At 43.3% G+C, this 17,468-nt stretch overlaps 1 protein-coding gene and 1 pseudogene across 1 annotated transcript in view; both read left to right on the top strand.

Moving 5' to 3' along the window:
• LOC136157639 (KRAB domain-containing protein 5-like) overlaps positions 1–11,307 on the top strand; it is a 52,870-nt gene extending 41,563 nt beyond the window's left edge. Inside the window, exons 3-6 of the mRNA XM_065919459.1 lie at positions 5,341–5,467; positions 5,959–6,051; positions 10,740–10,871; positions 11,279–11,307. Of these exons, the coding sequence (XP_065775531.1) occupies positions 5,341–5,467; positions 5,959–6,051; positions 10,740–10,871; positions 11,279–11,307 (381 nt within the window). The remainder of the gene's footprint in view (positions 1–5,340; positions 5,468–5,958; positions 6,052–10,739; positions 10,872–11,278) is intronic.
• A 346-nt stretch (positions 11,308–11,653) lies between these two features.
• On the top strand, positions 11,654–13,150 carry LOC136157640 (zinc finger protein 420-like; annotated as a pseudogene).
• The last annotated feature ends 4,318 nt before the right edge of the window (positions 13,151–17,468 follow it).

The following is a 17,468-nucleotide window of genomic DNA, read 5'->3' on the forward strand; positions in this document are numbered from 1 at the left end:
TCAGGGCTCTCCTTTGCCTAAAAGAACACCCTAGTTATCTGTGTAACCGAATGGAATCATACATTCTATTACGCTTTTTGGGTATGACCACAGGCTTGTTGGTCTTAACTACCTAGGCTTAACTACCTAGGCTTCAGGCATATGATTGCTGGTTAACTTTGATTGTATCATTCTTTTTCCATTGTTCAGACTAGTTTCAGGGAACCTTATACACTTAGGGAATATAAGGCTTTCACAAAACCTGGTTGGGGTCCTTGTCTAAGAGGAAACTCTCCCTTGGCCCTGCTGGTGTCATAAACTGCACTCCACTATCTGCGTTGTCCTTCTGAGTGAGTTTGTTTCCCAGAACGCGTGGCTACAACACAGACAACATTGAGAGAGTAGCCACATTTTGAGGGCCTTACAGTAGCAGCTAGATTTCTTGACTGAGGTGTTTTAAAGAATGGGAGAGGGCTCCACCTACTGACAGCTGAAAAGGCAGGACTCTGCCTCTACTTGAACGAAGAACGCTGCTTTTGTGGAAACCAATTAGGAATAGTCAGAGACATGGCCCAACAGCTAATGGAATGAATCATGAAAAGCAGAGAGGAACTAGCAAAGTCCTGGGGTAATTGGAACAGTACCTGGAGCTGGGAATTGTGGCCTCTCCCATTAACCGGTACTCTCTTCATGTCCTTTCAGGCCCTTTTTGTGGCCCTTGTATTCTCAAAGTTATTACCCAGTTCATCACCTCTCGAGGGGAATCCATAAAGTTACAAATGTTAATAGCTCAATATAGTCCCCTAAACGACGGGGAGCTCTGAATGTCCTATCAAACATGAGATGATGCTTTCTACAATGAGTGATAGAAGCAGCAAGAGGGTGCAATGAAGAAGGAAAACTAAAGATTTTTTCATAGACTCCTTCTCCTTTTGCCTCTATAACTCAGCTTCCCTTTTATAAAGTTATGATCACGAAGGTCTCATATTGTGAGGACTCACAATACTAGGAACTAGAATTAATCTAACTCATCCTTGTCCTCCTCTTTGCAATTGCCCTAGCCCCTGCAAACCTGCAAACTCTCTTAATCATGCCTGTCCACGTATAAAATCTCTGTAACCCCTTTCGGGCTCAGAACTTGGAGTGTTAACTCCTCTGGCCCCCGGCATAGTAAACCTGAGATCTCCAACTCTCCAAGAGTCGGTGCTTGGTTTCTGCAATGACCGAAACACCTCCAGCCTCCTGGTCTCTGAAGTTGGAGGTCCCTCGCTTGCAGACAGGCGGTCACAGTTCAAATCATTTTGTGAAAACCTGTGTCCCCAGGTTGCAGAGGGTAGTAGAAAAACCTAAGTACTCAGGGTATCCTGTGGCTTCCCAATGGCACTAGTGGTAAAGAACCACTTGTCAATGTAGGAGACGCCAAGAGATGTGAGTTCAATTCCTGGGTCAGGAAGATCCCCTGGAGGAGGGCATGGCAACCCATTCCAGTATTCTTCCCTGCAGAGTCCCCACTGGCAGAGGAGACAGGCGTTCTACAGTCCAGGGGGAGGCAAAGAGTTGGACTTAGCGCTAAAGGCAAGACATCTTTGGAAAGAATTCTGAGAGCAAAGCTTTGCAGGAACACAACGCCCCCAGGTTATTCCAAACAGGCATTCCCCACCACCCCTCCCCCAAGGGCAGAGGCAGAGGCAGCGGAGGGCCACACCCATCCTAGAGAGAGCCCCTCCCCAGGCAATCTGCCCGACTTCCTTTGTTTCTAGAAGTTCCCGCCCGCAGAGCTCTCAGGAGTGCGGGGTGTGAGGCTGCAGCTCAGGGCTCCTAAATGCGGGTCTTCACCCGCCATGTTTCAAACACCCTCAGATGTATGTCAGCTAGCCCAGTAGTCAAGTCTGTTGTCTCCCGTCAATTCTGCTGCGATCTGCTCTCTGGAATGCAAAAAGGAAGGAGAACTTTCAGGGGTGGTCTGCAAAGAGAATGCATCAAAGGTAAGCACCCAGCACAGAATGTGATTAACATGTCAGATTAGTCTTGATTGCCGCCTACCGATCAGGAACAGAGGAAGCCCAAAAAAGGCTCAGAAAAGGGCAGGAGAGACCAGAACCTTTTTTCTTCATTTTCACTGCAGCAGTTGCAGGTGAAAGAGCTGTGTGGATGCCGTTGAAGGTATTTTCTCAACCTGTGGATGTGAGTTTGCGACATAACATCCCCAGAGAAGACTCAGAGCAGCAAGAAGAAGAGGAGGAAATGGCAGCTTCTCAGGTAAATGTCCTGTCTGGGTCTGGGGCTCTGCTGATTTTCCTCCTGAAATGCCTGGACTGAGAACCTGAAAACCTTTCATTCTCTGATTCTAAGTTTTCTCCCTGGGTGGTTTGTTATTATCTACCTCTTAGTTTTTCAATTTTTTCTTAGTATAGTGAAGAGCAGCTCTTTATTTATTTTTTTTTAATGTTATTTTATTAGTTGGAGGCCAATCACTTCACAACATTTCAGTGGGTTTTGTCATACATTGACATGAATCAGCCATAGAGTTACACGTATTCCCCATCCCGATCCCCCCTCCCACTTCCCTCTCCACCCGACTCCTAAGGGTCCTCCCAGTGCACCAGGCCCGAGCACTTGACTCATGCATCCCACCTGGGCTGGTGGTCTGTTTCACCATAGATAATATACATGCTGTTCTTTCAAATCATCCCACCCTCACGTTCTCCCCCAGAGTTCAAAAGTCTGTTCTGTACTTCTGTGTCTCTTTTTCTGTTTTGCATATAGGGTTATCGCTACCATCTTTCTAAATTCCATATATATGTGTTAGTATGCTGTAATGTTCTTTATCTTTCTGGCTTACTTCACTCTGTAAGAGCAGCTCTTTAGACTAACTTCTCCATTAAATCCCAGAGCCTGTTATCCATTGTCTGTATCCCGGCTTTCTCTAGAGCCTAATGAATTCTCAACATGAATTAGTGACTTTCAGTTCTTCACTATATGCCCTTAGGGCGAGATCAACACGGGGAGGCACTACGACCAGAGACTCCCATTGGGATGTGGTCTGGCGTTAGGATCATAGTGAAGTAGGGGAAATGCCGAGATGAGTTTACATCTGGATGCAGCTTCAGGTCATTAGAGCAGGAGTTACAGATTGTCCTTATAAATAGAGTGAACTCAGTGGTCCACAGTTCTTCAGAAAAGTTTAAGAGATAAAACCATTGCAGAGACTGCTCTATATTGATAAGTGAGACTAACTACTTAAATGTAGTATTAGGCTACAGATCAGGGAAGCCATACATGAAGTGACATTTGCATAAAACACTTTTTAAAAATATTTATTTATTTGGCTGCACCGGGTTTTCGTTGTGGCAGGTAGGATCTTCAGTCATCCTTGTAGTTTTCAGATTCCTTGGTTGTGACATGCAAACTCTTAGCTACAGCATGTGGGATCTGGTTTCCTGATGAGGGAAAGAACCAGAGCTCCATGCACTGGGAGCTCAGGGTCTTAGTCACTTGATCATCACGAAGTCCCCCAACTAACATTTTCTAATGATAGATTCAGATCATAATTTCCATAATAGTGACAAAATACCCATGCAGTGATAATGCATTCTTCCATGTACTTCTTGCCCCATGACTCATGTTCACTGGTTTAGGTGTTTCTGTGAGATTCCCATTCTATGAGTTTGCTTTTTCCATTTGACTTGAACAAGTTTCTTGGAAAGAAAAAGTGAGGGATGTACCTAAACTGTCACAATTAATGGAGTAATTTCATGTCTTCTTTGTTTCTTTCTGCTTTGGAAAATGAACACTCAGGTGTGTTTAGCAGAGGTGCTGGGTTTGGAGAGTGGGGGTTTTCATCCCAAGCCCAGGTCTGATCTTTTCCAGTACATTCCATGCTCACATCACAGAGTGTCATCACAGTTTTGTATTTTCCAAAATGTTTACAAGAATCTAATTAGTCCTCATCTTTGGTCATCTGTATCAAAATTTAATATACAGTTCATTTTAAATAAAGAATATCATCCTCAAACATTATGTACATTTTGAATCCATTCAAAATTACCTGAGTTTAGTGACATGAAATTTTTCTCTCTTACCCTTAATGAGCATACAGCCCTGTTGGAGTGTAGGTCAGTCCTCAGTGAGATGAACTGAGTAGGCTCTGGGAGTTGGTGTTGGACAGGGAGGCCTGGCGTGCTGTGGTCCATGGTGGTGAAGAGTCGGACCTGACTGAGCGACTGAACTGAACTGGAATGTATGCTTGAAAATATAAACAAGACTTGATCAATTATTTCTTCTTCTTCTTCTTCTTCTTCTTTTTCTGGTTATTTTTTTTCATAGAATTTCTGTGGACGGGAATGTCTACCCACCCCAGCATTCCTGCTTGGGAATTTCTTGGACAGAGGAACCTGGCAAGTTAAGAGTTCATGGGTCACAAAAAATTGGACAGGCCTGAGTGACTAAAACTTTTCCTGGCTTTAGTGTTCTTTACAGTTACAGGAGCTTCTATCACCTTTTCTTAGCATTGTCTCTGTGAATCTGTCTGTGTTTTCTTAGTTAAAATCTGAAGTACCTAAGCTGAAGTAAAGTTTAAGCTCTGCCATTTAATGGCTGCTTGTTAATATTTGCCAAAAGGTATAAGAGCAACTGATATTCATTATTTACTGATATTCATTATTTCTAACTAACCTAATCTCTGAGGTGGGGAGGGAACCAAGCTTCTCCCACTCCTGAATATCCTCAAGGATTCCCTTCTGACTACTCCTGTTTCTCACGGGTGGAAAGGACCAAGCTTCCCCCACTCCTGCTAATTCAAAGGGTGCCTGCCACTTGGGAAGGCTTCCAGACTATCCTATTAGGCCCACTAAAATCTGTAAAACAATTACAGTTCCAACTTAAGTATGAATTCTTACCTTACTATTCTATTTCATTGAGCTTCAAAATCGTCATTCATCGAGCAGAATTTTCAACATTACTAACTCAAATAACCTTGCTAAATATGTGGCACTATGGCCCCACTTCAGAACTTTTGGCTCAGAATACACTTAAAATTTTTTTTTTCCTGTTTCTTTGATAAACAATTTATCCTATGTCACAGGAATAGAACACTGAAAAGTAAATATGCTAATGTTGCCCTGATGATTATATAATTTCTCTTTCAGATGAGAATAGCTACTCTAATGACTTGTGGATCATAACTCACCTCTTTTCTTCACATTAGAAATTGGGTAGAAAGGATTACTGTGTAAAAAATATATTTTGTAATACCAGCCAAGCGACTACTTCATGACTAGGTCTCTGAACTTGCTGTTTTCACCTTGGGTCACATAAGGAAGTCTTCCCACGGCCACATGCCCTCTGTGCTTTGTATTTCAGGGACGGCTGACGTTCCAGGATGTGGCCATAGACTTCACTCAAGAGGAGTGGGAATGCCTGGACCTCGGTCAGCGGGAATTGTACACGGACGTGATGGTAGAGAACTACGGGAACCTGGCCTCCTTGGGTGAGGATAACTGCCTTCCAGAATCACTCACCCACCCACTAGGTTTTGGTTTCTTCATTTCAAGAATGTCTTCTGAAATTTTCTGCTTCCCACAGTAGTTCCAGATCTCTGCTTTCTAGGGGGAAATCAGTATCTGTGAGTTTAGAAAGAAGGGCTTCATGATTCGTTATGCTGGTGACGGTTTTCTTCCTTGATGTACTCTGCCTCCTTCATTCTAGGTTACTGGTATATGTGTAAGTTCTGTGGTATTAAATAGTTGCACACTCTCTTAATTTCACATTGATGCCACTTACTTTTGCCTTAGTATTCCTTGACCAGAATCTCAGGATCTGATTGTTAGGTGTTTGTTAGAATTGTAGAGCGACTTTGAATAAAGTATTTCTGGATATCGTTTTCTAGAGCAAAATGCGTTCTCGTCTCACCTGAATACATTTTCGATTTGATACTGAAGAATCTCTAACAACACAAATTTTCCTTTCTCTGATCAACAGGGCTTGTTTCTAAGCTGGAGCTGGTCGCCTTTCTGGAGCAACTGAAGGACCCCATGAATATAAGGAGAATGGAGACAACAGCCATTTACCCAGGTAGGTATGAATGGCTGGAGATGATGACACAGGTGAGTGGTCCAAGGAGCAGCGAGGAACTCATCCTTCATCACATGGCTTTGGAAGATTTGCTTCAATGGAAATGGTTTGAAAACCTGGGTTTGTGTATGCTACTGTCATAGAAATGTATCACCTAACCCATTCAGTCTCTTAAATCATTCATGAATTTATCTCCAGTGACTAGTTTTCTCCACCACAGTGTGAACTAATAGTCTCCTCTTGGCTTGTGACAAATTGCATTCATTCATTGCTCTTCCATTGCTTGGGGGCCCTAGGAAAACTCTGCCAATTTCTGAGTAAATATGTGACACTCCTTTCAACTTTCCTTCTACCTCTAGACAGAAATGTGTGTGTGTGAGTGGAGTGGTACACAAACTACCAAACTTCTAGGAATACTGGGGATGGGTTTTTGTCCTCTGGTTTATAATTTCCTATCCACAGGGAATGACACATAGGACCTTCTATACAAATTTCAAATTCAACTAATTTTTCCCTGCAGAAAACAAAACCTCATAGAAATGAAAGAATGCACATCTCAGGTTGACTTCAAAGTTTCTCTTTCACTTATATGATCTCATATTTAATATATTAAGTGTATTTGCCCTAATTCTAACTTGCTAAAATAATTTTTTATATTATATTACCTGATAGAATTTTAAAAGAAATTGGCATAAACTCTTGGCACATGTTCCACTATATTATTAGTAGTTGATTCAAACTATGACAATTTTTAGGTTATATAAAGAAATCTTTTTTAAATGTTCTAATTGGAATATAGTTATTTTCCAATTTTGTCCTCCTATAGAGAAAAGAGTATCAATTATACATATCAGTCACTTCAGTTCAGTTTCTCATTCGAGTCTGATTCTGCAATCCATGGTCTGCAGCAAGCCAGGCTTCTCTGTCCATCATCAACTCCCAGAGCCTGCTCAAACTGTTGGTCATCGAGTTAGTGGTGCCATCTGACCATCTCATCCTCTGTCATCCCCTTGTCTTATCTTCAGTCTTTCCCAGCATCAGGATCTTTTTCAGTGAGTCAGTTTTTTGCATCAGGTGGCCAGAGCATCAGAGCTTCAGCATTAGTCCTTCCAATGAATATTCAGAACCTATTTCCTTTAGGATGGAGTGATGTGTTCTTCTTGCATTCCAAGAGACTCTCAAGAGTCTTCTCCAACACCACAGTTCAAAAGCATTAATTCTTTGGCACTCAGCTTTCCTCATGGTCCAACTCTCACATCCATACATGACTACTGGAAAAACCATAGCTTTGACTAGATGAACCTCTGTCAGCAACGTAATGTTTCTGCTTTTTAATATGCTGCCTGCTTTGGTCATAGCTTTTCTTCCAAGGAGCAAGCGTCTTTAGTTTCATAGCTGTAGTCACCATCTGCAGTGATTTTGGAACCCCCAAAATAAAGTCAGTGCTTTCACTGTTTCTCCTGCCGATTGCCATGAAACGATCTGACTGGTGCCATGATCTTCATTTTGTGAAGGCTGAGTTTTTCAGCGTTTTCACCCTCTTCTTTCAGTTTCATCAAGAGACTCCTCAGGTCCTCTTTGCTTTCTGCTATAAGGGTGGTGTCATCTGTACATCTGAGATTATGAATATTTCTCCCTGAAATCTTGATTCCAATTATTCCTTCGTCCAACCTGATATGTTGCATGTGTACTGTGCATATAAGTTGAGTAAGCAGGGTGACAATGTACAGCCTTGACATACTCCTTTCCCAGTTTGGAATCAGTCCATTGTCACATGTCCAGTTCTCACTGTTGCTTCTTGACATGCATACAGATGTCTCAGGAGGCAGGTACGGTAGTCTGGTGTTCCCATCTCTTGAAGAATTTTCCACAGTTTCTTGTGATCCTCACAATCAAAGACTGTGGGTTAGCCAATAAAGATGTAGTTGTTTTCCCAGGACTCTCTTGCTTTTTATATGGTCCAAGGGATGTTGACAATTTGATCTCTGGTTCCTTTGCCGTTTCTAAATCCAGCTTGACCATCTGGAAGCTCTCAGGTCACGTACTGTTGCAGGCTTGCCAGGAAAATGTTTGAGCCTTTATTACTGTTTGAAACGAGGGAAGTTGTGTAGCAGTTTGAGCCTTCCTTGGCGTTGTCTTTCTTTGTGATTGGCATGTGAACTGACCTTTCCCAGCCCTGTGTCCACTGCTGAGTGGTCAACATTTGCTGGTTTATCTAGTGCAGAACTTTAGCATTATCATCTTTTAGGACTTGAAATAGGTCAGCTGGAGTTCCATCACTTCCACTAGTTTTGTTGGTCTTCATGCCTTCTAAGTCCTACTTGACTTTGGATGCCAGGATGTCTGTTACTAGGTGAGTGATCACACCATCATGGTTATCTTGGTCATTAGATCTTTTTTGTATAGTTCTTCCATGTATTCTTGCCAACTTCTCTTAATATCTTCTGCTGCTTTTAGGCCCATCCCGTTTCTGTCCTTTATTGTTCCCATCTTTGTTTGAAATATTCCTGGTACCTCTAATTTTCTTAAAGAGATCTCTAGTTTTTCCCGTTCTATTGATTTCCTTCCCATTTAGGTCTCCACAGAGCAATGAGTAGAGTTCCCTCTTTCAGTCATGGTTTTAAAGTATCTCATTTAATTTCTTGAAACTAGTACTTTATTGAGTTTATCTTATTTGTATTCAGCTTCGTTGACAATGTCTTATGTGTCCTCAGTTTCTGATGAGTTCTCTGTCACTATCATTTATGATTTTTAGATTGAAACATCTAATAGACAATTCTCAGAAACTTGTATAGCAAGAAGTGTATTTAAGAATTACTAAGCACCTAGGATTTGTGAAAGTATTTGCTGTCTGCACTGAAGAGGACTAAAAGCAGGAAGTAACCACTAGATTGCCTGTCACCCCTGAATTCAGTGGTGATTGGAGGCTTTTATCTTGTTTCTTCCCCTATAACCTATGTCTTTGCCATAACATTTTGTCCGGCTTCAGTTTGTGGTCTCTCTTTTGAAGGCTACAGGAACCTTTAGTCCTCCTTTTGGTCTCTGCACCTTGGTGGATGAAGTTGGTCCCAAGGTTTGTGCACTTATCCTCTTGATCTGGGCTTTGATTGCTGTTAACCGTGACCAGGGCCTGCTGTGGATATTCAGAGCTGCTTCCCCATTGTTCTGTGGTTATTACTGCCCTCTCTCTGGTGGTGCCTACTCCCTGTGTGGTGGAATAGAGCCCCCAGACCTGAATCTTAGCTGTGATTCTGATCTGTAGTGCGAGGCAGGTGGGACAGGAGCACCGCACATGGAGAAAAGTCGCTGAGTATTACTCCTCTGGGGATGTTCACTCAGGATGTGCTCTGGTTCCTCCTCCCATGTATTCTGCCAGCTCTCATGTGATGTAGTGTAGGCACTGCTCTTGGCCCCACCTTAAGCATGGGCAGGATGGCACATCACCCTGGGGTCTCGCAGATGTTGTTTTCACAAGGTCACTAGCATAGATTCAGTGAAGTCAGGTCCTGGGATTGCATTCAGCGTGGAGCTGGACCCTCTGGTGCTTGGGGGCAGCTCAGGGTCTGTCCTGGACCAACCCCCTTGTGTGGGAGCCCACAGAGTCTACAGCAGCTAGAGCTACCCCCGCCTTGACTGAGAGAGCGCTGGTAGGTGATTCAGATGCTCTGTAGGGGCTGAGGTTACATAGCCGGTCGTGGGTGTGAGACCGTGGCTTCTGTTGCTGCAGAGAGAGGTGTCAGCTTTTCTTCTTCATCCCTGGGGCTCAGCTGTGCTTTCAGCTCCATCTGAGCGTGTGGACAACTCACAGGTGTCTTCTTCTGAGCTGCCCCAAAGCGTAGGAGTCTGCTGATTGTGGAGGATGTAGATGGGGGAGGCCGTGCCTGTGGGCTCAAAAGTCCTACATGGTTGGAGTTCTTCATCGTCCTGGGCGAGAAGATCCAGCAGAAGGGACAAGGGATGCAATGGGCTTCTTCTTTGGGCATCACTCACTAATGCCTCTCTGCTCACAGGTGGTTCAGGCTTCCACCACTAACATCCCCTTTGCAGAGCTCTTCCCACAGCCCCATCGCTTCAGGATGTTTCCTCACAGCCAACCTCAATCCTCTGCCTGGGTCTGCTCTCCGAACCCCACATTTCAGCACCCAGCCCTTGTCTTCAGTGGTGGACATGCCTCTCAGGCTGGGTGGGCAGGGCAGGGTCAGGACCCCGTGTGCAGGTCTCTCTCTGTCCTGCTGCCACACGCTGGTTGCCATGTTCTCTCCCACAAAGAGTGAGGCTCTCCTGTCCAGACTGAGTGCCTGACGAGGTGCTTCCCTGAATGTGGAGACCACTCCTCACTTTCATGTCCCCCCAGGTTGCAGGCCCCTTCCCACTTCCTCTCCCCTTCCTTTTCCTTCTTCTTTCTATTGTCCTACCTGGCCCAGCAGGAATCTTTCTTGTTTTTTTAGATGTCAAGTGGTCTCTGCTAGTGTTCAGCTGGGCTCTGTGAGAATTGTTTCATTTCTGATTCGTTTGTGGAGACAGAGATGGTCTTCACATCTGCCTAATCCTCTGGCATCTTGATGCTTCCATCTCTATATTTCTCTATTTTAGTTTTAAACTAGCTATGGTCATCAATTTTCTCTAAATGTTTAAAGATATTCACTGAGAATAGCAGGGGAAATTACTTGTTATTTGATATCTTTCAGCCTTGTCTCCACAAGACACCCAGGATTTGATGCCAAAGAATCCAGCATTAGAAGATGTGTCCCCAAAGGCAAACCTAGGAATATATCAAATGTTTCACCACAGAAACTTAAATTTAAGGAACGACTGGGAATGTACATGGGTATATGAAAGACAGAGAGGATCTTTATATGGACTTAAAGAAATGGAGACAGTTACACAGATTGCTAACATTACTGGAAAAAGAATTGAGCGACCTGAGTCAAGTTGGGAGAAACACCCACTTCAGTCTTCAACATTTTCCAAGATGTGTAAGTGTTTAAGAAAAGATTTCCATCCTTTTTTGAAACATACATGTTCTCTAAAAGGAAACGTGGAAAATCTGGGAGGTAATCTAGTCTCTATTGCAAATATTCATTCAAACAATTCTGAACATAGGCTTCGACTAAACATACATTCAAGCATGTCTGAACACCTACAATTTAACAGTGAGTGGGAAAACTCACAATCTAATCAATTTGAGGGATCCATGAGCAGGGGCTCATTTTTCTTCCCCCAACAGATATTTTCTCTCCATTCCAAGATGTATAATGTTGATGATACTGGAAGAGATGCAATCCAACCATCATTGTTCAATACATATTGTGGTATGTTCAGTACACAACAACTTTCCATGTGCAATGAAATGAGTCAGACCTTTAGTAAGAGCTCCAGCTCCAATAATTACAAGAGTATTTTTGGTGGACTGAGAAGGTATTCAGGAAATGAAATTGGATATATTGTTGTAGGGGACTCCAGTCTTAAGAAACATCAGGGACCCGAATCGTCAAACAAGGATTCTAAAAGTAATACATGTAGCAATACCTTTGATCAAATGTCAGGTTTTTCTCTCGTTAAGAGTACTTGTACTGAAGGGAGGACTTGTACTGAATATGGTATGGTTTGTAATCAGTCTTCAGAACTTATTCAACCACAGACTGTTCAGAATTCACAGAAAGAAAACAAGTGTAAGATATGTGGGAAACTGTTTAGTAAATCATGCCATCTAAGTAGACATAAGAAAATTCATACAGGAAGGAAACCTTTCCAATGTACAGAATGTAGCAAAGCGTTTAAGCATCGCTCAGTTCTTTCTCAGCATCAGCGAATTCACACTGGAGAGAAACCTTATAAGTGTGCGGAATGGGGCAAAGCCTTTACTTACAACTCCCATCTTATTGAACACCAGCGAAATCATACTGGAGAGAAGCCTTATAAATGTAAAGAATGTGACAAAGCCTTTAGTCGTCCCTCACTTCTTACTGGACATGAGCGAATTCATTCTGGGGAGAGACCTTATAAATGTAAAGAATGTAACAAAACATTTACTAAGTGCTCAAATCTTACTCGACATCAGCGAATTCATTCTGGGGAGAGACCTTATAAATGTAAAGAATGTAACAAAGCCTTTCATCATTGCTCAGGTCTTACTCGACATCAGCGAATTCATTCTGGGGAGAGACCTTATAAATGTCAAGAATGTAACAAAGCCTTTAGTCATCCATCACTTCTTACTGGACATGAGCGAATTCATTCTGGGGAGAGACCTTATAAATGTAAAGAATGTAGCAAAGCCTTTATTCAGTGCTGGCAACTTACTCAACATCAGCGAATTCATTCTGGGGAGAGACCTTATAAATGTCAAGAATGTAACAAAGCCTTTATTCGATACTCGCATCTTACTCGACATCAGCGAATTCATACCAGAGAGAAGTCTTATAAATGTAAAGAATGTGACAAAGCCTTTTATCATTGCTCAAATCTTACTCGACATCAGCGAATTCATTCTGGGGAGAGACCTTATAAATGTCAAGAATGTAACAAAGCCTTTATTCGATACTCGCATCTTACTCGACATCAGCGAATTCATACTGGAGAGAAGTCTTATAAATGCTAAGAATGTAACAAAACCTTTATTGAATGCTCACATCTTACCTGACATTAGGAAATTCATACTGCAGAGAGACCTTATAAATGTAAAGAATGTGACAAAGAATTTATTCAGTGCTTGCAACTTACTCAACATGAGCGAATTCATACTGGAGAGAAGCCTTATAAATGTGAAGAATGTGACAAAGGCTTTACTACGAATCCGGCCCTTACTCAACATCACCAAATTCATCCTGGGGATAGATGTTATAAATGTACAGAATGTGGCAAGGCCTTCTTTACGGGTTCTAATCTTACTAAACATCGGCGAATCCATACTAGGGCGAGACCGTATAAATGTACAGAATGTGGCAAAACCTTTAATCGGAATTCAATTCTTACTACATATTTGTGAGTTCATACTGGAGAGAAACCTTATAAATGTACAGAATTTGGCCAACCCTTTAGTCATGGTGGTAATCTCACTAAACATCTGAGAACACACACTGGAAAGAAACCCTATTAATGGAACATGTGATGGAAGAGGTTTGCCCTGAACATGCATCAGAAAACACAAGAGTTTATATAAGAAACCTATGGAAGTGATGTAACAAATATGTAGAAAGGTTGTTAATCAAAAGTTAAATCAAAGTAAATACCAGAGATTGCATACTAGAAGGCATTTCATTGGTTTTGTTTTCAGAAGTTTCTCTGAAGGAGAATGACTGTAGGGAGTACTCCATAGTTAAAACACATAGAAAATGGATATATTAGCATGAATCACGAGATGAAGGTTTATGGTTAGAAAGTTACAATTCTTAGCAATGTATGTATGTTTGTTAATAATGACAGGATTTGAGATTATTTGAAGTGAATGCAATTCAGCACTCAAATAATCCGTACAGTGCTCACCAGAATCCTTGCCTTGGTTTGAATGGATTAATCCACACTGATCCTAGGGCGTCCGAGGCACTTTACTCATGGTAAATTATAAAAGTTGAACTGAAAGTAGTCTTGATTTCTCTGCCTGATTCCAGCTTTGACCTCTCTCAGAAACTCCTGCCCTAAATCCTCCCCTACAGAGAGGTCTTACCTGTGCTGAGTGTGAGGCTTTGAGCTCAGGACTCCTGAACATTGGTTTTGGGGAAGAAGCATCAGTACAAAATGGGATTTGCTGATGACTCCTTTCATGGCCCCACTGTAGACCTGCAGATTCATAACTTCTTGGAGTGGGGACCTGGGCACCAGGGATTTGTATTCATTGAAATGATTCAGAAAGAATCTTTATCCAAGAGGTTTCCATCTGGTTTCCCTTCAGGATAATGTGACGAGTGTCAGGAAATGACCTCACTGATGCCCTCCCAACAGAGTTCTAGTTTGGTCCTGTGGGAGCATCAGTGTGGTGTGCAGGATGTGCTCCAGGGATTCTAAGGGGAGGGCCGGGATAAGGACGTGGCTCCTGGTCCATTTGTGAGAGCTGAGGCCCAGCTTCAGTCCAAGGAGAGGCCGCAGGGTTGGTCTAGCTGGATTTGGACCGGGGAAGTCAGTCACCTCACACCGTCTGTGTGAGCAGAGTGTTAGCAGCTATCTCTGGGGAGAAAACAATCAAGAAATTAGCTCACAGGCTGGTCTCCAGGTAGGAATTGATTGTTCATGAATCTCTTCTGAGACAGAGGACAGGAGAGGTCGTTCTTCTCAGCTTTTCAAGGTCCTTCTGTCTGTAGTGAGAGAGTGATTTCCTAGGCAGGTTGAGAAGAAGCTTGGGGGCCCCCAAGGAAAGAGGGGTCTGGAATTCTCAAGGAAGAAGAAAGGACAAACTTTTTCTCTTTCCTCTACATTCCTTACGATTATATAACAATAATGTATCCTAAAAAAAAAATAATGTATCCTGCCTGAGGACAGTCTCTGGATTAAACCTTCTGGCTAATCCTGTTATTTTAAAATGTAAATTATAGGAGTAGATCTGGTGAGGTCTTTACAACCTCCAGACATTCCTTGGGTTCATTGGAGAGCATGTAACTCCATTGCTAACACTAGCAAGCAGATACTCTTTCTGTCCCCTTCTGATGTCTATGTCAGAAGCTTTCTCTGTCTCCTTTATACTTTAATAAAACTTTACTACATAGAATGTCTGAGCAATCAAGCCTTGTCTCTGGCCTCAGATTGAATTCTCCAGAGGCCAAGAACCCCAGCCTCTTTGCATGATTCAGCAACAACCTATCATCTTGGGGGCTCATCAGGGATTCTTCAGGACAAGGGAAGGGTGCTTGGAGCTCTAGTTCTCCTAGCGAACACGTTTTCTGCTGTACTTTACTAATTCTGTGGTGTGCTTGCGTGAATGAATGAAATGCCCTGCATGAAGCAAGTGAACTGCTCTGCGGTTCTGTGGTGACCTCATAGGGCTGATGGCAGAAACCTGTCGGGGATTTATACCAACCTGCCAATGCCAAGAGGCACCCAGCGTCTCCTTCAGGGACTGACCAGTGATGGGCTAAACATGTGGACTGAACTCTCCTTTCTCAATCAAACTTTTGGTCTCTTTGGCCATTTCATAACTCCTTGGAAATTAGAAGTACTAACCTATTCTGTCACATCATAGATTTTCAAGGGTCTTGTGATCTGTACTGGCACTGTGACTTAGATCTCACAGCAGTTCACAGCAGGTTTCACACTTGGATTGGTAGTCAGGAAGCACCTAGCCGTGATAGGAATCAAAAGATCGGAAGTTAGATGGAGTTCTAGCTACAAGAGCATCTGTGAGGTTAAAGGTCACTCAGATTGGAACTGCAATGGGTTTCTTTCTTCCCTTTGATAACACGGGCTCTTATTGGACCAGAGCAGGCTCGTATACTGGTGAGGTGACGCTTGGAAGTAACATCTCAGTTTTCTGTTCATATCGGTTTTATTGTGGTCAGGAGTATATCAGGGTCGTGCACAGGCATTCAGGTGACCACTGTTTTCCCCAGCAGTTTAGCCTGGGAGGTGTTCCGGAAGCTTATTCTGATTGCACCCCCGGTGGCATCAGAGGCAAGCAAGGTTTTAATGGTGAGGCACTGGACGTCAGTCAGGGAAGCCATCAGGTCTACCCCTGGTGCATCTCCACCCCGTCTTGGTGGTAGAACCGGGAGGAACAAGTACGGCCCCTGGGTCGGTAAGGGACAGAATAAGTCCGACCAGGGAAGGGAAGCTGTGGTGTACACACTGTCTACACCCCCATCTAGAGCAGGGAGGGGCGCCTCCGGTAGAAAGATGGTGCTGTTCGCTTTTTTTCTCTCTTACAGATGGGAGCTAACAATTGCAGCCTCACTCCTTTGAACTGTATCCTGAAAAACTGGGATAGATTTGATCCCCAGGGCTTAAAGTAGACACACCTGGTCTTCCTATGTGATACTGCATGGCCACGGTACCCACTGGAGGGTGGCGAACGGTGGCCGGTTGGAGGGTCTCTTAAGTATAATAACTGTTTTACAATTAGATTGGTTCTGTAGAAAACAAGGGAAATGGGTAGAAGTAGCATATGTGTTGCTCTTTTCCCTCTGCAAAATGCCAGACTTATGTTCAAAGGGTATATATTTGGCTGTGAAACCTTCAGCTCCCTCCTGTCCTCCTACCTTGCTAGATGAGATGGAGGACAGGAGCCAAAGGTAAAGAAAAGCAGGTTTCTCCAATCTATCCCTGGGATCATATATGCAGAGCAGCCAGGGAGACCGAGGAACAGCCACACATGAAGAGGCTGCCTCTTCATGAAGAACCCACTGGGAGAAATAATCAGTCTATGAGAGCTAATAAGCCTTTTTCTAATCAAGAAATACAAGAAATCAAGGAGGATCTGGGAGACTATTTAGAGGACCCAGAAAAATATGTTAGAGCTTTTAAAGGTGTTACTCTGCTTTATGATCTTACTTGGAAGGATGTGATATATATCTTGGGACAAATGCTGACTCCTGACTCAAAAAAGTTTTCGGAAAAGCAATTGCTTATGGAGATGAATGGCTTGGTAATGAATCAGCAGGGAAGAGGGAGATAACCGCCCTCCCCGCTGGGAATCAGGTGGTCCCAATTACAGAACCAGACTGGAACTACAACACAGCTAAAGGAAGATGGGATCAGAGTCATTTTGTCAGATATATTCTTGAAGGACTCAGGCAGGGGTGTGCTAAACCTTTAAGGTAAAGTCGCTTAGTCGTGTCCGTCTCTTTGTGAGCCCATGGAATGTAGCCTACCAGGCTCCTCTGTCCATGGGATTTTCCAGGCAAGAGTCCTGCAGTGGGTTGCCATTTCCTTCTCTAGGGGATCTTCCTGACTCAGGGATTGAACCTGGGTCTTCAGCATTGCAGACAGACGCTTTACCGTCTGAGCCACCAGGAAGCCCATTAAACTAAGGCTTTAAACTCTGGCAAATTGGCAGACATAGCACAGGAGGAGAAGGAAGTTGCTGGTAAATTCCTAGACAGATGGAGAGAAGCAGATTCACTGAGATTGATCCCAAAAGTGAAGAGGGACAAGTGATCTTAAAGGATAGATTTCTCACTCAGTCTAGATACCAGCCATAAGCTATTAAAACGGGCATATGGACCAAATCAGTCTTTAGATAATCTGTTCCAACTGGCTCAGACAGTCTATTATGGTAGGGATTATGAGGAAAAGAAAGAAAGACAGAAAAAGACAAAGGAACAGGTGGAAGCCTTCGCAATGGCTATGAAAACCCTTCTTAAACATCCTGAGAAAGATGCCCAGAGGGACCCAGGTGAAAAGGGATGGAGTTGCTATTACTGTGGAAAGGAGGGGCACCTCAAGCGGGATTGCCCTCAGGCATCTACGCTGCCCCTGGCTCCATGTCCGGT

This window comes from Muntiacus reevesi, chromosome 2 (genome assembly GCF_963930625.1).
Source record: "Muntiacus reevesi chromosome 2, mMunRee1.1, whole genome shotgun sequence".
Taxonomy (NCBI): Eukaryota; Metazoa; Chordata; class Mammalia; order Artiodactyla; family Cervidae; genus Muntiacus; species Muntiacus reevesi.